We start from the raw sequence: 24191 nt of genomic DNA, 5'->3' as shown, positions 1-24191 counted from the left end.
TCAAACGACTGGGCAATACAAAACCAGTCGTTTTGAATTTCCCTAGACTGAGAAAGCCAGTTCGAAATCAAAAATTCTAACTAAAAGTCATAAAGGTTCATAAAAAATACTTTCAAGTTCATTATAAACCTCACAGACCCGAACGTGATTTGAACAAAGATTCCTACCATCGGTAATTATGTGTTGCCTTTACCAATCTGGCCATTACGGCACCTGAATTGAGTAGCGATAGAAGCTTTACTGGTACACGAGGATTTTTCCTTTGTCGGACCCCGTCTTCTTCGCTCGTTTTATTCGACGATCGAATTCTTTCTGCATATTTTTCCTTTTTGGTATTTGCCCCTTTTCGTCTCCTTCTCTTTTCCCATCTTCCTCCATATCTCCTCTCTACTCTAGATCGATTTCCGGGGCTGTCATTTAAGCAGGGGTGCCAAACTCGTAGATAGAACGAATGTTGTGGAGATACGAGACGTGCCAACTTGGTACAGATGTAGTATGGGGGTTTACTAGGGACGTGGGTTTTATTTACAAACATTATTATTATGCTAGGGAAGTGGGTGGTATTTACTAACATACTCTTCCTAACTCAAACCTTCTTAATTGAAATCAATAGCAAAACCTCCTACCAGGCAAAAACTACTTTAAAACCATTTGCCCTCCATACCGTGTTCTCCATCGCATCAACACAATTCTTCATCAATTTGTAGAATTGAAGGTTATCTGCAATATGGAGCTTGCTTACAACTTTGTGAGCAAGAAATTATTTTGTTTATAATCGAATGAAATGGAAGAGAAATTTAAATGTTTCAATAGAGGCTTTCCACGAAGCAGCACGAAAAAAAATCCATTTTTTTAATTTTGCATTTTTGATTTGCATATAATTTTGCACAGCTGTTCTCATCAATATAAATAATCATTTTTTCATATTAAAACTTTTTATGAAGTCTCGACTAACTTTCAAATAGGGCCTATGAAAAAATGGAACACATGCAAATGAAAAATCATATCTCTGAAACTGCTTGTTTGATCGGAAAACTGCCTTCGGCAAAGTTGTAGGTTAATAAATGGTGGCTCTCAGAAAAATACACATTGAAAAATTTATTTAGTTTTTCTTCTAAAAAAACTGAATTTTGTTACTAAAAATTAAATATCTCAAAAAGCTATTTTTTTACCTTCGTGATATTTTGTGAGAATAATGTTCATTCTGTTAGCTATCATCTGTAGAAATTTCATAATGGTAAAAAAATATACAAAAAAGTTATGGCACTTTGAACATTTTCGGTTGTGTGTTTTTAGAGTGTATGACGAATTCACACGTAGGGGTTTGGCAAAACTGTCTCAGAATCCGAAGAATTTCTTAGGTTTAAAGACTATGTATTTTAAAGCAAGATTGCATACGTTGTTTTTTTTTTATTTATCTAGACTAATATTTGAAAAGGGCTAAATATTTGACCGTTTTTTACTCAATATAACTTAAAAAATGACATTACCTACAAAAAAGTTATGTATGGGTGACTTTCAGATAATCATGTGAACAAAATAAGATAAATTATTTCAATTTGCAAAACATGACATTTTTGTAATTATTGAAAATGTTGCCATACATCGCAAGATGGGCACTTTTGAAGAAAAGCATTTCTGAGGTACCGTGATTTCGGGTGAAATTGATCGACGTGAGGGTCATTTTCATTTGTTAAAAATATTGCTTTAAACTTTAAACAATTTGTAGAAAATGGCCGGCTAAAGGATTATTGAATGATGAGTTAGATGTTTTACAGTCAATTAGTCACATATTTCTGTATTAAATTCAATATTTTCCGTAATTGCGTGTTTGGTGAATCTCAAATACCCTTTCAAACTTTTGTTACCGTGGCTGTATCGCACATGTAATTAATATTCGAATGGATGCTTTTAGCTGCCAAGTATTTGCTAAACACGATTTCATCATCAAATTTTTTATGAATATTCAAATTTATAGATAAAATTGCACTTTTCCGGAAGTAATCACTTTTTCAGTATGAAAAGTGCATACTTTAAGGCGTTTTCATGAAATTTATTAAATTTAATACTTGAATACTTAAAAATTGAGAAAACTCGTAAAAGTTTTGCGTAGCATTTCGCATTCTGGGGTGGTTAATTCAGGTGGAAAACATATTTTTGGCAAATGCAAAGGTATTTCATTTACTGATCAATTTCATCCCGAAAGCAAAATTATTGATTTTTTATTTTAAATGATATTTACCTTTTACAATAAAATGATTTGTTGTAAAAGTTTCAATCTCGTTGACTGATGAGAATCGTGGTCGTACTTGTTTTATTGCTTTGAGTTTGACTTTCGACTGTACGTTGGATGATATCTTTAATTGGCATCTCAGTCTAATTTGGTCAATCAAAAACAACTATATGTTTTCTTAACCCGACGTTTCGGTCCTTATTGGACCATATCGCTGCATTCGAAATCACGGTAGCATTGGTGGAAAATTTTTGACAGCTCCTCCCCTCTTAAAGTATATTTCCTTATACCTAATAGAAGGCTCCTAGCAATATCATTAACTTCCCCTAAAATGCTACGTCTTTAATGGACAGTTCCTAACAACAAATACTTCATGTCATCATTTTGCGCGTTTCTCTTCGGTAGAAAACAAAAGTTTTTATTCAGGGCGTTTTTTACAGATATTTTCATATATTAAATTAAGCATAGCTCCATATTTTTGATTCACAAGTCTATCTGATGCAAAGTATTTAATTTATTCTCCTATGAATAAGGGAACTTTTGAGTTGTAATTCGACTTCTGGGTGATATTCTGAATTTCTGTGTAACAGATCTGGTGTTCTGGTTCAAAAGAGAATCCTAAATTATATTCTTAATTATATTCTTTGTATTGGATAGATTTATAATTGAAACATATAAAGCTATGTTCAATATTAATATGTGAAAATCCACGTATAAAAATACCCAAAAATTGGCTTGACTCAAAAAAAACATTTTATGTTGGGTTAGATTCAGATAACAGCAATTTAATTACTTTGATCCATTTTGAATTCTATTCTTAATGGTTGGTGTGGGATTTGGTTCTCCGGAATAGGATTAATTTAATTTCGCAAATGGGCATGTATTCCTAATTGACTTTATTTTATTTTTTAACTTTTTTTAGCGTGATCGTTTTTTCAATATTTCAATTTTTTACTTGAAAGTTCACACAAATTCCTTAAAGTCACACATACCACACTTTTTTGTAGGTCATGTTATTTTTAAGTTACATTGGTATAAAAAAATGGTCAAAAACTTAAGCCCTTTTCAAATATTAGTGTAGATAAAATTTAAAAAAAAAAACAACAAAGTATGCAACGTTGCCTTAAAGTACATAGTCTTCATACCTACACAATTCTATTGAAATCTGAGAGGTGCTGCCAACCCCAAAATCTAGTTTGCGGGAAATTCGTCATGCACTCTAAAAAAACACGCAACCAAAAATGTTCAAAGTGCCATAACTTTTTTGTATATTTTTTTACCACTATAAAAATTTTACAGATGATAGCTAACAGAATGAACTTTATTCTCACAAAATATCACGAAGGTAAAAAAAAAGCTTTTTGAGATATTTAATTTTTAGTAACAAAATTCAGTTTTTCCAGAAGAAAAATTGAATAAATTTTTCAATGTGTATTTTTCTGAGAGCCGCCATATATTATTCTATAACTTTACTGAAGACACCTTTCCGATCGAACAAGCCGTTTCCGTGTTATATTTTTTTATTTGCTTGTGTTCCATTTTTTCATTGGCCCTATTTGGAAGTTAGTCGAGACAAAATATGAACTTTTGATATGAAAAAATGGTTTCTCACATAAAGAGGAATAGTATACAAAAATATCAAGTAGATTAAAAAACATAGATTAAAACGGATTCGTGCTGGTCCGTGAAATGCCTCAATATTTACGTCAGGTGTAATTTTCAGAATTTCTCTTTGTGTATGAGCAAGTGAGCTGGTAGTGACGGCATTCTATCCTCTTAGGGATCATTCAAATATTACGTAACGCAAAATTTGACAATATTAGACCCCCTCTTTTCCTCACGTAACAATTTTTGTATGGATTTTTTTTTAAATTTTGTATGAAGCGTAACACAGCGCTGGACCCCCTCGCTTCCCTATGGTGTTACGTAATATTTGAACGTACCCTTAGTAAGGTCGGGTGACACTGACCTGAAACAGCGGATGGGCTAACGTCGGCGCTTTATTCCGTCCCTTAAAACCGTGGCGTGGCCCTAAAGTACGTCCCTGATCTGTGCCTAGCACTAACTGGGTGAAAGTAGGTTCCGATGAGCCTGGGCCAACCTTCGGGTGGCCTCCCTGCTGGCATACATAACCGCCAGGATCATTGGCGACTTCATTTCCACTGAATGATAGCGGCTCTAACTCAACAGAAACGACTACTAAACCCACACGGAGAAACTCAAGTACCTAATTTGAGTATTTTTGAACTCACTTTTGAGTTCTTTTTTGTCTTCTCTCTCATCCACTCTCTTTGTTGTTGTCAGAGAGCGAAGAGCAAATCAACTCAACTTTGGCAGTTCGGTGCGAGAAGCCAAAATTGACTTAACAGCATTGAACTCAAATTTGAGTATTTTGAACTAGCAGTTGGGTGAAAAAAACTTAGCTGGTAGGTACTTTGCCGCACGGGATCAAATGTAAAAAAACCCACTTCAACATCGCTTTCACCAACTCAAATATGGGTTCCCGCACGCAACCCCGAAATTGGGTGAAATAAACTTATATTTGGGTACTTTGTTTTCTCCGTGCATGAACAATAACAACAATGTGATCGAGAGTGGAGAGGCAGTGGAAGCGGTGCTGAACCCATTCGTACGAGGAGGATTAGCGAGATCGCCACTACGAGGGGATGGTGTACCCACCAGCGAGCAGATGACAGGAGGTTCAAAAGGAGGAGCACGAGGCGGCGCAGCACCTGCCGAAGAAGCGCAGATGGCCGGAGCAGACGTCACGCGGGCGCTGAACCGCAACGGGCGCGGTCCATCATAGATGTTGGTTAGGCCTGTTCACCTTTTCAAAAATGTTCTCTGATTCTCAAGTCCACCCCCATATTTTGATTGGCATCCTAAAAGAAGTAACTGGTCAAAATTTCAGCCAATTCCATTGAAATTAAGAGGTGCATCAAATCAATTTTGTGTTTTTCGACTTTTTTTGAACTTCAAAAAATCATAACTACACTAAAACATGTCAACACTTAATTCTTTCGGCAGAAATTGAAATCTTTACTTGTTTGCTACAACTTCTCCGAATAACGTGTGCCAATCAAATTGAAGGAAACATGTGTAATTATCATATTTGTGATCAGAAAAACCTTGAAAGTTGACTTGATAGATTTTGTTCTGGAACACCCTAATATACGTAACAAGTTTGATATTTTAAAACGGCATCATACTCTCCAATGTTTTTGGTTATTTGCTTCTTTGACACCAATGCTGTAGGAGTTGAGCAAAAAATATTAAAATTCGGGAAAGCAAAATGTGGCCTAAAAACTAGCTTTTTGGAGGCAATCACGCTGTGGCGCGAAATTGTACTGAACGTAGTAGCATTGCTTCCTTGTAGTTTGCCTTGGCTACCCCCTACCACGGGTGATAACAAACAAGCGTGATGACAGGTGTTGGCTATCATATCAGTGCTGACGCGATGCCACTTTTTGCGCTCCAAAGCGTGATTGCACCCGAAAAGCTAGTGTTTAGGCCACATTTGGCTTTCACGAATTTTAGTAATTTTTTTTCTTAACTCCTACAGCATTGGTGTCAAAGAAGCAAATAACCAAAAAACATTGGAAAATATGATGCCGTTTTGTAAAATCCAACTTATTACGTATATAAGGGTGTTCCAGACCAAAATCTATCAAAAAATCAACTTTTTAAGGTTTTTCTGATTACAAATGTGATAATTACACATGTTTCCTTCAATTTTATTGGCACACGTTGTTCGGAGAAGTTGTAGCAAACAAGTATAGCTTTCAAATTCTTCCAAAAGAATTAAGTTTTGACAAGTTTTAGTGTAGTTATGATTTTTTGAAGTTCAAAAATAGTCGAAAAACACAAAATTGATTTGATGCACCTCTTAATTTCAATGGATTTGGCTGAAATTTTGACGAGTTACTTCTTATAGGATGCCAATTAAAAAATGGGGGTGGACTTGAAAATCAGAGAACATTTTTGAAAAGCTGGACAGGCCTAATATTGGTAGTTGCCGAACAGCTGGATGATCGGCTACAAGAGAGGACGGACTACCATCAGCAAGGGCCTGTTGAAGCTCCGCTAATCGCTGGCTCTGGCCAAGAAGGAGTATGATCTCCTGGTTGAAGAGCGAAGTGCAGCTGGTGCGAGTAAGGAGGTGCGGTCCACCTAAACGAACAGCTTCCTCTTTGCTGGCAACGCGCCGATGCAGAACGAAACCATGCAGATCGCCAGAGCCGTAGCGGAGAGGTCAAACCGCCCTACGGCTCGAGCTGCTTGGCCGGAATCTGCCGAGAAGACGCGGGACACGCCGGTTGCGAAACGCGTATTGGGCAGGGAAATCAAGCCCCAACCGCAAAAAGCATCCAGCGCACAATTACTGGAGAGATGATGCTAGTGCTGAAGAAGGAAGCGACCACGAAAGTCACCTCCTACGAGGTACTAGCTCAAGAGGTATGAGGCAAAAAGTGCAGATAAGAGCCCTAACGGCGGAGGCGACTCTCCAGTGTAAAAACCAGGACGAGATCACCGACGCAGAAGAGCTTGCAGCCGCAATTGAACAGCAGTGCGAGGTAGATATACCAAGTGCATCGATTCACCTGCGAAGGGGCCCGACAGACACGCAGATCCCACGATCACGGCGAATAAGGGTCACACGACGGGCGAGCCTAAATGTCCAGGCACGCGAGAAGGTCTAACCATCCGACGATAATGTAGGTTACTCAGTTAAACCTGAACCACTGTGAAGCCGTAGCGGATGAGGTCGAGCTGGCGGCGATCTGTACAACCCGTTGTTTTCCGATCCAGGAAACAATTTCCACGTTGTATGAAGGCTACACAATAACGAAGATCTACGGGGTGTACTACTGCAATTGTTATGCTCCTCCCAGGTGACCGATAGACGTTCTCGTCTATGCAGGATTTGCTATCAAGCGCTCTAGTGGAATTGAGTCCCATGGTCATCGGAGGAGACTTCACCGCCTGGGCGGTTGAGTGGAGTAGCCGCTTGACTAACACGAGAGGCTGGGCTTCTACCTTCTGGCTGATGTAACCTTCTGGAGCCCGGATCTAAACCCTAGCTCGGATTCGATGGTGGACTCGCACAGTGACCATCTGGTGATTCGATACAGGATGGAACACGGAGGAAGACGCTAATAGCGGAAGATCATCGACCGTCATCGGAGATGGCTGATTTCGCACTTCGATAAGCCAACATTTATGGAGCGATTGCTTCTGGAGAGTAACACCGACAATCTATCCAGCGATGGTCTAGTCGGAACTCTAAGTCGTGCATGTGACGCTGCAATGCCAAGGCTATCCCTATCCAAAAATGGACGCAAACTGGTATACTGGTGGTGTTCAAAAATCGCAAAACTCCGCGGATCCTGTTTTAGAACTAGAAGGAGGATGCAAGGAGCTCGCACCGATGAGGGTATAATGGAGCGAAGTGAAGCCTACGGGGTAGCTAAACTGGCACTGAACAAAGAGATTAAGACGCGAAAGGGGGGGGGGGGGGGGGGTGGGGGGCGGTCTGCGGTCTCTACGGGACACGGGATACCTTCAACAACTCGATAAGACTCTGAAAAGAATACTCTGTCATATGGAATTGCTTATGCAGAATAGAAAGCGTAAGCGGGCGTGCTTCGAAAATCGCTGCAAGGCAGCTTACACGGCCAAACCAGCCAAAACGAGGTGGCCCCGGTAACGAACGACAAGCTCATCGCAATAGCGAAGTCGCTTATGTTAAACAAGGCTCCGGTTTCGGACGATATCCCGACAGTAGCCATCGACACTAGCCCTGACATGTTCAGGGCGATCGACGGTGGACGCTACTAGGACTGTAGCCAAAACGGCCGATATATCGCTCCAAAAGAAGCAATTGGGGATCTTGATCGACGATAAGCTGAAATTCGGGAGCCACGTAGAATATGATATGCCTGCAGAATGGTACCTAAACAATAAGCATGGCGATAATGACATTGTCAAAGATAATGTCATATAGCTCAGCAACCGTATCGAGTACTACATACTACATACTACATACTACATACTACATACTACATATATACGTAGTATACTACAGGGTGCGGCAGGAAAAAATGCGAAAAGTTCAAGGCTCTATTACACGCTAAATATGGGATATATATGACTATTTTTTCATTACAGTGTATCAGTCAATGTCTATATTCTAGCACTGAAAAATAAAAATGAACGCATTTGATGTTTAACATGTGATAATGTAGGCCTAATTAGCGGATATCAATAAACTGCGCGCCCAATGGTCATTAAACAAAATGACTATAACAGTAACAAAATTGGCTCAAATTCGATGAACAACCAGACCACACTGATCCAGAGCACTGTAGTTTAACATAGCAGATGAAATAAGTACATATATTTGATGATATTGTAGAGAAAATCAAAAATTTTGTTTTATCATATGCGAAATTTAGCGACCTGTGCGATTTTCTGCGGTTTGAAAATTCTGGTTGTCTTCATCTTCAGGCGCCGCCCTGTAAAGGTTAGTGACCAAAATGGGAAATTTTTTAATTAACTTTTCAGAAAACTAGCCTTTTATAGATCATGGAACGTTGAAACATAGATTGGTTAATGTCAAATGGACGAAAATGAGGTTTGAAGTTGAAAAACACTTTCGCATTTTTTCCTGCCGCATACTGTACGGTATGGCGCCACTGCATGGTCGAGTGCGCTAGTGGTCAACCGAAACGTGAAGCGGCTCGAAAGTACCCACAGTCTGATGTACCCTAGCATGGTCAGCGCATACCGTCAAAGGACGCGGTATGCGTGCTAGAGTGCGCAATGACCATAACACTAGTGTTGGCAGAGGACAAAGAGTGTTTCGAGTGACAGAGGCGCGAGACGGATTGCCAGAAAATCTTTCATGTTGAAATTGGGATTCCTCCAGCAAGGGTAGACTAGACACACAGGCTCATACCGAGCATGTCCAAGTGGATGAGCTGGCTCCATGACTTAAGGTGGTATTTGCTAAGATTCGGACACGCACTGCCGTAATTCTGCAAAGTGACGTAAGCGACATTCATAGTTTTGGCCCATTTTTTAGTTATTGTGCATAAAACTGTTGCTCATCCTCTATGTTTCTTTCCATAGATGATAGATTACTACTAGATCTTGCATTCTAATACAACAGGCATACCACAGTGTTATTTTTACACCACATATTGTATATAATATACCCGAAAATATCGACATTTTGGATGGCGCTTACGTCATTTTGCAGAATTACGGTAGCGCAGGTTCCCGTGCATATCCGGTGTGTGCAGACTGAGACAAGACCGCGGAGCATGTGCTCTTTGAATGCCCACACTTCGTGGATCAAAGGTTGAGTATGCAGGAGGTATGCGGTAGATATATCACGCCTGACATCATTGTTGAAAGCATGTGTATGGGGGCGGACCAGTGGAATTATGTTACTTACACGGTTTCTCGAATCGTGAACTACAGAGAAAATGGCGAGTCGAACATCAGCTAGGTTAGTTGACCCCACCTCCCCATTCAGGAGCATGAGTTCAACGGGTAGTCTAAGTACTAGCCAGGACTCGAGCCTCCAGGGGAGAGTGAACAATTTAAGGCGGTAGCTGGTGGAACGCTTACTATTATGGAGTGTACTCATGTACATTCCTCCATTTCTTTAAGTCATTCCTAACGGGCGTACTTTGAGGATAAGGAAGAGAGAGAATGAGTTGTTAGTGGATCGAAATCCACATGATCCGAGGAATTACCTCTTGGGTATCTGATCAGACATTTTCCATTCTATAAAAAATACCTATCTCGGGTGAAAGACGAAATTTCCGTATCGATACTTCCGGGGCAAGCTAAAAACATCGTTCATTCAAGAAAGGTAGTAGCAGAAAACAGTAGAATAAATTATACAGACAGATTAAAACCAGTTTGCATTTTATATAATCGAAATCAGTACCACAAAAATATTGAAAATTGAATAAACTTTATCATTAAGTGTGTTAATGTCCTACTCACGTTTTGCGTACTTTTCCCCATCTATTTCTTCTTCCAATCCAGGTCCTGGCGACGTGCGGTCCCATGAGTGTGTCGTTTTTTACCGTAGTGGTATTTTTTGGTTCCTTTTATTTAATCAACTTGATGTTAGCCGTCGTTGCTTTGAGTTACGAGGAGGAAGCTGAAATTACTCAAGAGGCAAGTGGAAGCTCTTTCATTGTACCTACATCAAAGAACCATTTTTAATTCCCCTATTGCAACCAACAGGAGCGCCGAAAGGATCTGATCGACCATCGGGACGACTCCACGTTCAGCTTCGATCCAGCCAGTTTGAATGTTAAGCAGTTAAGTAAACAACAGCGCAAGAAGTTGGACGCCCGGAAGGGCGTTCTGCTGGCGTCTTACTCGCGCAAAAAGACCCGCCGGAGAAAAAAGGGCAAGGAGGGTGCCGATAACGGAAACAATGTTGTAAGTCTTTGCCAATTCAAGCAGATATAGAAAGAAATATAGACGGATAATGACGATAAAAAGTATACATTGATTTTTTTTGTGCCATTTGTTTCTTCCGACCTTCAGACGAAAAGCAGATCGGTGACGCCAAGTCCCAGTCCGAGTCCGCGGCACAGCATCGTGCGACCGCAGGCTCTGGCATTGCAGCGAACGAAAGGAATGCTGACGACGACGCCTCCGGCCATGCCGCCCACACAGCACCAACAACAGAATCCGAACACGTTGCACCCTTTAGGTAACGTTTAGTTTGTCGCAAGTTTATATAACCAATCTGAGGACTTCATGTTACAACAAGAATTTCTGGTTGAGGAAAAACCGACAAGATTTTCCAGGCATTCGTCGGCATTTATCCTTATTATATTTAATTATACTGTTTAGAAGATTTGAAATTTTCAAAATACTTCCCCCGTCGCCCACAGGTCTTCACTATCGGGGTCAGCTGTTGCCTTCCAGCCGACAGGCGAGTTCCAATGCCAGCGAGGGTGGCGTCAATCGAGAGTCTTCCCTGGACGACTCCGGTGTGGTGGATGACCACGAGGAGCAGGATGTTGTAACGGGCACCGAACTGGTGCATTCTTCCTTAGTAGAGGTAAGACAAAAGGGGGGGGGGGGTGTTCGGCACACATCTAGTTAGTTGTGCACTTTCGCAATCTCCCTCGTCTAAGCCCAGTGTGAATAATGGGGCTTTTCACGCCTGGCAGCTGTGCAGAAGAAAATGAAACAGGACTCCGTCCGAAACAGAATGCAACAGGATGGTGATGACAATGGGGCTGCTATACAAACGAACGAAGGCAATGGCGATGACGACACAATGGAATAGAGGTGTGAAGTGGCGTTAAAAATTTATTAAAATTTAAAAATAAACACAGCTGTGCCTGGGTCGCTACACGTTTTTACGCGCCTCGGGGAGTGAACCAAAAGCTCCGCACGTACATTTTTGCCAGTGCGCGTTCGTTAGCACAGTATCCCCTCTCTGCTGGCTACTGCTGCATCCTGCCTGCATCTTAACCAGCGTTGAGTCTTACCCGCTTTTTAAACTACACTATGCTGCCGCCTTTGGAAATGCACTATGGGTTAGAGGTTAAAAATTCGGGAAACATCGTATTCACAGCTTTTTGGATATATGAATGACTATAGTAGTTTAATCTTCCTAAATAAAAAATAAAGCTCAATTGAATTATTGAAATTGTATACCTATTCTGAAACGAGCATGCGGACTATTCGGAAACTCTTCTGGAAGTTTTATTGAAAATCTCTTTAGAAATTCCTCTAAGAATTCCAAAACGCATTTCCCTGAGAACTCCTCACGTTACTTCTATATGTGTTCCACTGAGAAGTTCTAGAGGAGTTCCACCGCAAATTTTCTCTAGAAGATACACTATTAATCCCTAGGGAAGTTCCGTCAGGAATTCCTTTGAAAGTTTAATTCACTGGGGATTGTTCTCGAAGTTCTAACATATAATTAGGGACAATGGAAATTCGCTGCAAAACGGTGAGTCGAAAAGGAGAGCGTCCAACATAGCTCTGGTCCTCAAGCGATGACAAAGACCGCCAGCTAAGAGTTATGTGCTTAGCTGGTAGTGCGGCCTGGGCACTGTTGTCCTTCTGACTTCAGCTAAATTGAGAAGGTACGACCCGAGCGTCTGTTCACCAAGGAGGTGCGGCTCAAACAGCGTCTGTTCTCGCATCCAGCGTCTGAGTATGAAATGCTCCTTCACCGGAAGCTACCCGAACAGGAATGAATAACAGACACATAACTGGAGAATACCAAAATCAGGTATCATACCAAGACAAGTTATTGGTCGGTTATCCAGATATTAAAAATAACTTATTTTGGTATTTTGTAGGTATTGATACAATACCTCTATGAGTTATTGGTTTGGTGTTGAGGACTGCTTGAGGTATTATTCAATTATGGAAAAATCGCTATTATTATTCAGGTATTGCCATACCTGAAGTCATTATTCACACGTTATGCACAGAATACACACCAGTTATTATTTTAGGTATTTTACCTCTTATGCAGGACTACTTAATATCTCATTCAGGTTGTAGGTATTCGGTTTTCCATACCTGAGTTAGTTATTCTTCAGCTATTTTCTCCTGCTCGGGTATACCTAAGGTGGCAGCCCCACCACGATGGATGGGGGACCTTAGGCCAACAACCTACTGTTTCCGAATCCCAAAAAACCGTTACTGAAACTGAAAATGAAAGATTACGAACTGATTCAACGGCAACGACTTTTAGCGCGAAGCAACGGACAAGAATCAAAAACTTGGAATGTATTAACCCTAGCCCAGCAGGGTAAACTGGCAACAACTAGCCAATGAGGCATGTCGTAAGAAGCTTGAGATCATAGGACTGAACGAAGTTCGTTGGCCGAACTTTGGAGAACACAGATTGGCGTCGGGTCAATTTCTGCTATACTCTGGCCTACGAGGTTGGTTTCCTGCTCAATTCGATAAGGTTCGAAACCTTACCATGATCCGATGTTACGCGCCAACCGATGCTACCGAACTGCAAGATGAAGAGAACTTTTACAGTCAACTGAGTGCTGTCGTGGACAAGATTCCGAAAGGCGATATCAAGATCCTCATGGGCGACTTCAACGCGAAGGTTGGTTCTGACAACTCGGACTATGAGTGCGCCATGGTCTCGAAGAAATGAGCGAGAACGGTGAGCTGTTTGCAGAGTTTTGTGGCAACAATGACATGATGATTGGGGGATCGCTCTTTCCTCATCGACCAGTGCACAAAGTGGCATGGGTTTCCCGTGAAAACGTCACGAAAAATCAAATCGTCCACATCTGCATCAGCCAAAAAATGGAGACGGAGCCTTCTTGATGTGCGGAACAAACGTAGCGCCGACATAGCGTCCGACCATCATGTGCTAGTCGGCGAGATTCGACTGCGCATTGCCAGGATGCAGCGACAGGAGGAGAAAGTCGGGCGTCGGTTCAGCACACGCCGACTGGAAGACGCTGCGGTGAAAAGGTCCTTCGTCGAGGAGCTAGAGAACCATGCTAGAGAATATTCCAGAAGCTGGAAACGTAGAAAATCAATGGAGCGCCATCAAGAACGCCTTCATCGCCACCGGCGAGAATATTTTGGGTGAGCTACGCACCCGAAGTAAGCAGTGGATCACAGTGGATGATGCCTGGAGGAAGATAGAGGAGCGAAGGAACGCCAAAGCCGCGATAGAGCGAGCGATTATACGAGGAGCCAAAGCCGTAGCCCGTCAGCACTATTCGGCTCTCAAGAAGGAAGTGAAACGCTCATGTAGACAGGACAAAAGAGCGTGGGCGGACTCCCTAGCCGACGAAGACGAGAAAGCCGCAAACACAGGTGACATCCGTCTCCTCTACGAAGTCTCACGTCGCCCCCTAGTGGGACCAAGATGAATGCAACGATGCCCGTGAAAGACACGTCTGGACAGTTACTGGCCGACCTGGCTGACCAGTTGAAACGTTGGTTCGAGCACTTTGGAAACCTTTTTCAAGTGTCTGTCACGCCATCGACCGCATCATCCGCCAAGGGTTCGACGCATTACCCGTATCAACACCGAAGCTCCATCACACAGTGGAGCACCTAGTACATCAAAACTGATCAAAATTATTTTGACGCATTTTCACAACCCAAATGCAACCCAAATTAGTAATGAAACGTATTTCATAGTTTTCGTATTTTTTTATTTCGTCATTAGGGTGACCAATTTTATGATTGTAAAAGTCAAGATTTTTCGAAACTAAAATTTTTCAAAAAATCACAACTTTTGAACCAGTTGACCGACTTTAAACTTCTTTTTTTTTTTGCTTGAAAGCGGTTGAGTTCTAGTTTTCAGCAAAAATACGTTCAGAGGGCCAAATAGTGTTTTAAGGCAAATAATATCATATAATAATATAATTATCACGATTTTTTCAAAGTGTTGCAACTTTTGAAATCGGAAACATCTGGAAGGTTTTCTTTCTGCATTTGAAAGAGGAACAATAGTTTTATCATACACTAAACGCAGATTTTCCGGAAACAGCCGGAAAATCAACTTATTTCATTTTGAATGTACGGTAAAGGATTCCATCAAATATTTTTTTCAATATTTTCATATATTATATGTAAATTCAACGTCAATTTGTTTGGCTTTCAAATTAACAGAATAACAACATTAACCTTTTTTAACAAACTGCATTGTTGAATTGATTGACTATCAATTTCATTCACTTTGTACGGTCAAAACTAGCACGCGCTGTGAGTTATATCAAAGAAAACGGCTAAACTTCAGCTTCACTTAACCTCTTCTGATAAGCGTAAACAAAACATTTGTTCACTGCTTAGCTGTCAAACGATTACACGATAACTACACTTGGCAAAAACACAACGGAAAACCCAATTACTTCATTTTGAGTTTTTCCACTTATGATCAGGTTTTGATGTGATTTACTCCAACGTGCATCAGTGCAGGAGATTGAAACAGCCATTGGTGACATGAAATCGAGCAGAGCCCCAGGGGTCGATCGCATATCAAATCTGACCCCGTAGTATTCGCACAGCTACTGCATCAATTATTCTGCACCATATAGAAAACCGCGACATTTCCGGCTGACTGGATGCAAGGCGTCTTAGTAAAGGTACTCAAAACTGGTTACCTGAATGTATGCGATAATTGACGGGGCATCATGTTACTGTGTATTCTTCTAAAAGTCCTCTGCAAATTGATCCTTGATCGGATACAGGAAAAGATTGGCGCCACTTCGGGCGACAGCAAGCAGGATTCTGTACCGGACGATCCTGTGTGGACCATATTGTCACGCTCCGTATATTCTTGGAGCAAAACGATGAATTCCAAGAGTCTCTTTACCTGGTTTTCTTTGATAAAGAACAAGCTTTGACTGTCTCAATCACGAAAACTAAGGGAATCACTCAGGCGCAAGTACAGGAGATACTCAAAATAACTGGGATAGGTAAAATTTTCACTTTTCCAAAAATGTTCAACTCGCTGTAACTTTTCGAAAAGGGCATTAAATATTCTCAAATTTTTACTGTAAGTTCATCAACTATGGTCAAAATTTGGAAAAGATCTGGCTATTCTACACGAAGTTATAAAGATTCTAAAAATAGGTATAATTATTCGATAACCAACTTTGAGCTGTTATATCTCCGGATTCAATGAACCAAATGTAATGAAATTTTGATCATTTATGACTTATATAATGAGCTATTAAAAACATTTAACTAAACTTAAAATTCTTTACACGAAAGAAAATTATAACGATTAGATAATTTTTCTAATATAACACTAACTTATCCAAAATCGTTTCAAAATTCGAGGTAGTAATTATAGTTCATTTTAATTCCCTCTAATTGACTTGAATATATTTATGTTTCAAAGGAAAGCAACCAAATAGCCGGCATTAAATTGAAAATGTAATGGGACGCATATGAAAAATAGATGAATTTACTAAAAAAACACACAATAAATAAAATCGCTATAACTTTTTTTCTTAATAATAATTTCAAATTACGTCAACTGTTTTTCAAAGTTCATTATATTAGTCATAAATGAACAAAATTTCATTACATTCGGTTCATTGAATCCGGAGATATAACAGCTCAAAGTTGGCTATCGGATAATTATACCTTTTTATAGAATCTTTATAACTTCGTGTAGAATGGCCCGATCATTTCCAAATTTTGACCACTGACACACAACTAGTTGATGAACTTACAGTAAAAATTTGAGAATATTTGATGCCCTTTTCAAAAAGTTACAGCGAGTTCAATATTTTTTGAAAAGTGAAAATTTTACCTGTCCCAGTTATTTTGAGTATCCCCTGTATGTATCTGAGAAAATCATCGGCCTTATTGAAGCACAGTACAGGGCATTTTCGTGCCGAGTACTGCACAACGGTTACCCGATCCCATCCGGGTCATTGCTGGAGTGAGGCAAGAATGTATACTATCCCCACTACTATTCCTCATTGTGTCGGGGCCCGTGGCGTAGTGGCTAAAAGATTGCCTCATAAGCAGATGGTCATGGGTTTGATCCAAGCCCCGGCACTTTCATCAGTTGCTCTTTCTCCCTGAGAGCAGCTGACACTGACCCTCTTCTGAGCCCATGGCTCAAATGAACCCGGATACTTGGACATCGGCGAACGGCAACCCATAATGGACCCCCAATCGGACTGGAAACAGGAACAACCAACAGCCACACATCAACATCCTCGTGCTCATCATTCTACCATGATAGGGTAGAAAGTGAAAGCGCGCAACGGCAACCAGTTCGATATAGTACAATTAAAATAGAATACATTTAGGCGCTGTACAAAGTGTATGTACAGTTTCCAATTGGAGTCGCTCAAGCAGTGCACTAGTGAACAATAGAGCTGTAAATTAGGTTAAGTAATTGAAGAATAAACAAAATGTTTCACATTGTAATCGATGAGATCCTGGTAGGTGCGATTGATCGTGAACCAAATCGTGAGTAGCTGTGACTTTGGATTGGTTGATGACGTTGCTCTCATAGCTTAACGGCGCTCGTAATATGCCGATCAAGCTCGATAATCTTGTCAATCGCTCCTCGGCGGCAGGTCTTACCATCAACGTTAACAATACCAAATAGTTAGATGTAAACTCGGCCATGACATGAAGTGGATAATGTTGAAAGCCAATATTCCAATATTCCAATATTTTAGTAGTCCAATGGTGACCCAAGATCGACATAGGTGCACGGATCAAGAAGGCGAGGGATGTTTTCGCGAGTTTAAGAAATGTATGGAAAAACAATCAGATTATTCGACGCACAAAAAATCAAAATTTTCAACTCGAACTTCTAGTCTGAACTGCTGTACGCCAGTAAAACTTGGTGTGTATCAGAGGAGAACACTGAACGGATGCATGTCTTCATCAATAAATGCCTGCGGTATATAATTCGTGCATGGTGGCCTCACCAATGGATCTCCAACGTGGAGGTCCATCGTCGATGTCTTCATAAGCCGATAGAGACAGAAAATCGAGAGCGAAAGTGGAGGTGAGTCGGCCACACTCTACGCAGGAGCGGGAACGAAATCTGCAAACAAGCGTTAGATTGGAATCCAGCAGGACATCGCAGCAGAAGCAGACCCAGAGGCACGGTGCTCCATTTACCGTTATTATAAAATAAAATATACCATCAAAACCTGAAACGCCATTCTCTTTATTTATCTATCCTACACCTCTGGACAAATTTTTAAAATCATCCTTGGGCGATTTTTTGAGTTACGCCCTTTTAAAGGGCCTAACCTCTAAAAAATCGAGTTTTCTATAGAATAACACCACATTTCATAACAGAATCATGAATTAAAGGCATCAATAACAGAAATTATCATGAACAACATTGAAATTTGGAAGTATGCACCCATATGAATATCGGTGGAGTGCATTTTAAATCAAAATTTGTCATTACGTCAATATACGGTAGAAGTTCTTAGGGCCTATAGGAATCAAATTTTACATTGGTGTAACAAATTCAATTAAAAGTATATTGTATTGTGATTCTATATGTCACTAGATGTTCATATTACTCTCCGTCAAGGAATACATGCTCAGCACCAACATTTCAAAAAGACGTAATTGATCTTCAACACAATATCTTCTCCCATAGCAGATTGAATCTCATCTTTCCCAGGACACCAACAACCACTATCGGAAAGAATTGTATTTTATCCGTCCAGTAGTAATTGTACATTGCATCGGAGAGATGAAGGTTTGGTTTCGACAAGCAGTTGCGCCATTTCGAAATGTTAGCACCGATATATAATGAGCGTACACTCTCTATACAGCAATTAAATCTGCCTTAAAAACAATAATCAAAATTTGTCAAAAATATTTAATATGAGCAACCACGAATTAGACAAAAAGAAATATGTCGGTGTGCCACATATTTTAAGTTATAAGAATAGAAATTCAAAATATCGAAAGGACAAAAAGTCGGAACAGGCAACAAATAATCAATCATAATATTCTGGGTGAAAATTCTTTCTTCAGTTAAAATATGTAGGTAAGACCTTTTGTCCATACTAATTTAACTTTTCTTGGACCTATTGTCTTTCATTTTTTATTTCACTCCATTTGAAAAGGGTCCAACAGGTTTTCTGCCTTTTTTCGAAATCGCTTCGAGGGCGTTACAACAGCCCGCCCACGCAAATGAACACCGTTATCCGAAAGATTGATGTTTGCTCTATCTGAAAACTGTCTTAGTTTGTGTGGATAAATTAATGGGGGCTCAGGAGCGACGTATGAAGTCATTGTTAACCAATGCTTGTATGCCCTTTTCAAATGTTGCTCAAGATTTGTACGATTTATCTTTTCAGCTGCAGCATTTCAGAAGGGCGTAACTGGTTGATGATACGGCTCTAATGTAAGGCATCGAAAGAGGAGCATTCTTTTTGCCTAGAAGTGCCACGCCACAGCTTTGAAAAAAAGGTGTTGTTTTGGAAAGCAGTTACGCGCTCTTGAAATGCTGAGGCTGGGAAGACAAAACGTAGGAATGCAAAAAAAAAATAATCGAAGACAATATTGTGCGTTTCGCCGTAGATTATCGCAAAAAAAATGTTCAAAATCGCTAATAGATTGTCGCCAGTACATCATATCGTATTCGTATCTTCTAGAATAAATGCGGAAAATAGCTAATAATTGACCGCGCAGAAGACACCGAAACGATTATATGTAACCGCGCTAAATAGATATGCGCGATAATTTTTCTTGTAATGTATAGTAGGTCGAAAAAAATAAAATTAGTAGGGACAAAAGGTCTTACCTACATATTAAAAAAAAGAAAGAATTTTCATGCAGCATTTTATGTGTGATCATTTGAAGCCTGATTCGACTTTTTGTTTTTTGTCCTTTGAATGTTTTGGTTTTCTATACTTTTAACTTAAGCCGTTTGGCACACAGACATATTTCTTTTTGTTTAATTTATGGTTGCCCATATTTGACTATTGTTTTTAAGGTGGATTTTCTGTATAGAGAGTGTACGCTCTTCATATATCGGTGCTAACATTTCAAAATGGCGAAACTGCTTGCCGAAACCAAACCTTTATCTCTCCGTTGCAATGTACAACCACTACTGGACGGAGGAACTGCAATTCTTTCCGATAGTGGTTGTTGGTGTCCTGAGAAAGATGAGATACGATCTACGGCTATGGGAACAGATATTGTTTTGAAAATCAGTTACGTCCTTTTGAAAGGTTGGCATGCATGTGAATACTATCGCTATGACTGACAGTAATATGAACATCTAGTGACATAAGGAGTCACAATACAATATACTTTTAATTGAATTTGTTACACCAATGTAATGTTTGCTTTCTATAGGCCCTAAGAACTTCTACCGTATATTGACGTAATGACAAATTTTGATACAAAATGCACTCCGCCGATATTCATATGGATGCATACTACCAAATTTCAATATTGTTCATGATAATTTCTGTTATTGATGCCTTTAATTCATGATTCTGTTATGAAATGTGGTGTTATTCTATAGAAAACTCGATTTTTTAGAGGTTAGGCCCTTTAAAAGGGCGTAACTCAAAAAATCGCCCAAGGATGATTTTAAAAATTTGTCCAGAGGTGTAGGATAGATAAATAAAGAGAATGGCGTTTCAGGTTTTGATGGTATATTTTATTTTATAATAACGGTAAATGGAGCACCGTGAGAGGTTTATGGCGGCGAAGCCTCAACAACGAAATAAAGCAAATCGCAGAAATTTGACCTGTCCACAGCTCAAGGCGATGGTGGGCAATCGCCCAGAATGGAGATGTTTCGATTCATGCACCACCATAGGTGGTAAGGATAGAAAGCAAGTAAGCTTACTCACTGGTACAATTCCTGTTAGCAGTGGTTCTAATAATCGTCTGTTCAACTTGCCAAAAAGTTCAATGAGGAGTGGCATGGACTTTCTGAATTTCTGGCCCACAGTGCAGTGTCCTTGGTCCTTGGCTTGATGCTGCTGCTGCTACTTCTTTTAGCAACAGAATTCCAACCAAGACAGAGGACTGCTGAACTTAGGGATGGAAGGGAGGCGCTGGTCATACATACCCACGAAAAGGCGCAGTTTTCTGGTTCGGTGCAGTCCTGACTTACCTTACAGCACCTGTGAGGGTGCAATGTTCAACCCTTAATAGAGAAAAAGACAAATGAAAATAAACAGTACACATTTGTGTTCGCATTCCATGTGGACGGGCGCTAGTCTATACAGTGCGGGAATGAACTAACCAACTATCCACTTTTCTATCCTGCTAGTCCATGTTCAAAGTGCATAAAAGTGACTGTTTTCTAGCTCGATATACTATCATGGTGCTGCTGGTACCCTCTGGAACCAGTCCAAGTGGCTAAAAGTACGCACTCCAAACTACAGATTGTTTGCCAACCTTTGAAATAATAGGTGGGCGGACTGTGACTGTAGTTGGCTGCTTCCATGCATTTTTCACACGTTTGATAAGATTGTTCTTTAGCAGCGTTAATAGATTACGTTGTCTTTATATATTCTTGAAAATTTTACTTCAATGCAGCACTATTGTTTTGACTTTCATTTTGGTTGACTTTTGAGTCAGGATAAAATTATAAGCGGGGTGATACTATTTGATCCGATGTTTCGACTTTTGGTTTGGGCGTTCTTCAGGGAGGATATAGGGATAATAATTTATAATTTCCCTGAAGAAGTCCCAAACCAAAGTATCGAAACGTCGGATGAAATAGTATCACCCCCAAACCACCCCGCTTATAATTTTATCCGGACCAAAAGCCAACCAGAGAGGAATTTTGTTTTCTAACTAAATCAAATGAATGTAATGTTGGTCTCATTGTTGGGGTTACTTTAAGTGTTAATAGACAATAAAGACAGTATAGTATAGCATGAACACATTCTAATACACTCAAACCTCCATTTAGGTAGGATCCATTTAGGTAAAATCTATTTAGGTCCCTCCATTTAGGTAACGTTACCTAAAAAAAATTTGGTTGTGTTCAGAACAGTTGGAGTACTTAAGATTGATGACGTCATACCCGACATTAACCTATCATTCACCTGTTTTTATTTTGGCCTCCAAACCCAACATAGACCCAACAGTTGTTCGATGTTGGTCCAACAGTGGCCCAACATACGATAAAAATTTACCCGACATTGACCCGACATTCAACAATTTTTCAGTCTGGCGGAATTTTTCAGGGTTTTTTGTGTTCCGTGCCCAGCTAGTCATTTGCATGACAATTCTCACCTGAGACCCTCCAAAACCCCTGAAAACGCCCTTGAATCCCCTCCCCTACAGAAACTCCATTGAAAGTTCTCTGAAACTCCGCATGACCATGTTTAAATCTCCTATTCGAGTCACTCTCCGTAGTTAAACATCTTTGCAACCTTGTACTCCATTTAGGCAATGAACTGAATCCATTTAGGTAATGAATCCATTTAGGTAAAAATTCTATTTAGGCAGTCCCGACCCATTACCTAAATGGAGGTTTTGGTGTACCTAATTGACTAACACCTAACTATGAAATGCCGATGTTTACATCACAGAAAAGATATCGTCACCAGACGAACAAAATCCTATGAATCTTCGCTAAGGAAACTCTAGTGTTTGGGTTATTACCTAATGATGATGCGCTCGCGACAAGTCAAGTGAGCACTTCATTCCGGACAAGTATAGCTTATCCAATTGATGAATTATTGGCTACACTATGCTAAGAATTAATAACAAATGTTTAATCTAGTCAAGTGAATATTGATGATGTAAAATTTCACCTATTAGTAAGAATTAGTAAACCTGAAGCTTCTACCAATATGTTTATGTATGTTGTCATTTTGAATATTTTTTTTTTCGTTACGATCTTAAAAGATGGGTGAAGATTTTCATTAACTGTTTTACACTCATCAGAACAATTTAACTGAAACAAAATAAAATGGTTGTAAAAAAATGACCTGCAGGTTGTAAAATGGTTGGTAAAATTGGGCTTAAGTTAGGCATCAGTATTAAGTACATTATTATAAGTACACAAACACTCAGAGCTTAGTATTATCACTTTTTAATCAGCTGAGCACAGTTTAAGAACTTTTTCAGTTGTAATCCAAATAAAGAAAAAAAATATGTGACACCTTACCCATACATTTACAAAGGTTACAAGTCTAGTTCATAATTCGACACTTCAGAATTATTTCCCCTGCGAAAGAATATGTTATCAATTTATAAAGATTATCGGATACTGTGCTATCACTCAGATGGGGATTCACACACGCGAAGTATGCCCTCCTTTGGTGATTGCTTTAGTTAAGGAATTATGGGATTTAAAGCACCTTGAATGTTTCAACTATAAAAGCTACCTTCAGTTCATTCAATCGACACAGTATCAATCCGACAAAATGTTCATTCAAACAGTATTCTTCGCATCGCTGATGGCATTGGCTGCGGCCTTCCCATCACTGGACCAAGGTCGAGTGGTCAACGGACAAACTGCAGCCCTAGGTCAATTTCCGTTCCAAGTGCTGTTGAAGGTCGAACTGCCCCAGGGACGTGCCCTGTGTGGGGGTAGCTTGCTGAGTGACCAGTGGGTCCTAACTGCCGGTCACTGTACGGATGGAGCCAAATCGTTCGAGGTTACTCTGGGAGCCGTTGATTTCGAGGACCTGACTAATGACGGTCGTGTTGTGCTGACCGCGACCGAATACTATCGCCACGAGAAGTACAACCCACTGTTCGCCACGAACGATGTGGCCGTTGTCAAGCTGCCCAAACCGGTGGAATTCAACGATCGTGTCCAACCGGTGAAACTGCCCTCGGGAAGTGACAGCTTCAACGATCGCAAGGTTGTCGTCAGCGGCTGGGGACTGCAGAAGAACGGAGGAAACGTAGCCGATAAGTTGCAGTACGCTCCACTGACGGTGATCAGCAACAACGAATGTTCGAAGACCTACAGCCCGCTGGTGATCAAGAAGACCACTCTGTGCGCCAAGGGAGAACACAAGGAATCGCCGTGCAATGGAGACTCCGGCGGTCCATTGGTTTTGGAAGGCGAAAACGTTCAGGTGGGAGTGGTCAGCTTCGGGCATGCTGTCGGATGCGAGCAGGGCTACCCGGGAGCGTTCGCCCGGTTGACGTCCTTCGTCGATTGGGTCAAGCAAAAGACGGGCCTGTGAGAAGAGTAACGGTTGTAAAAACGTGGACAAAATGTTTCATATGGAATAAATATTAAATCTTTGCATTCAAATGTTTTGGATAATTGCCTAAGCAGATACTGATTACGCGCTCGAAGAAATTTTCCTTGTCCTGTAACTTGGCAGCAGCGGTCGGTTTTGGAACTTTGGATTATCGTAAGGTTGCGAATCCGGAATCCGTGTAATGAATCTAACAGTAATAACTCTTTCACTAATTGACTTCCACTTGATAAGCGTCACCTGTGCCAAGGCGCTAAATGGGAAACCAA

At 40.4% G+C, this 24191-nt stretch overlaps 2 protein-coding genes across 2 annotated transcripts in view; both read left to right on the top strand.

Annotated features, from left to right (window-relative positions):
* Positions 1–24191, top strand: part of LOC109426789 (sodium channel protein 60E) — an 820640-nt gene that overhangs the window by 719989 nt on the left and 76460 nt on the right. Inside the window, exons 11-14 of the mRNA XM_062853525.1 lie at positions 10295–10429; positions 10499–10699; positions 10808–10976; positions 11161–11330. Coding sequence (XP_062709509.1) covers positions 10295–10429; positions 10499–10699; positions 10808–10976; positions 11161–11330 — 675 coding nt within the window. The remainder of the gene's footprint in view (positions 1–10294; positions 10430–10498; positions 10700–10807; positions 10977–11160; positions 11331–24191) is intronic.
* On the top strand, positions 23129–23975 carry LOC109426788 (collagenase-like). Its single transcript, XM_019702320.3, has one exon. It carries the CDS (start codon positions 23131–23133, stop codon positions 23902–23904), a length of 774 nt encoding a protein of 257 aa, XP_019557865.3. The 5' UTR covers positions 23129–23130; the 3' UTR covers positions 23905–23975.

Source organism: Aedes albopictus, chromosome 2, assembly GCF_035046485.1.
Source record: "Aedes albopictus strain Foshan chromosome 2, AalbF5, whole genome shotgun sequence".
NCBI lineage: Eukaryota > Metazoa > Arthropoda > Insecta > Diptera > Culicidae > Aedes > Aedes albopictus.
The sequence above is the reverse complement of the archived record's forward strand: the minus strand, read 5'-3'. Positions and strand labels throughout refer to the sequence as shown.

What these genes read in the sequence shown, in the direction of transcription:
- LOC109426788 (XM_019702320.3), top strand. Translation starts at nt 23,131, where the DNA reads ATGTTCATTCAAACAGTATTCTTCGCATCGCTGATGGCATTGGCTGCG.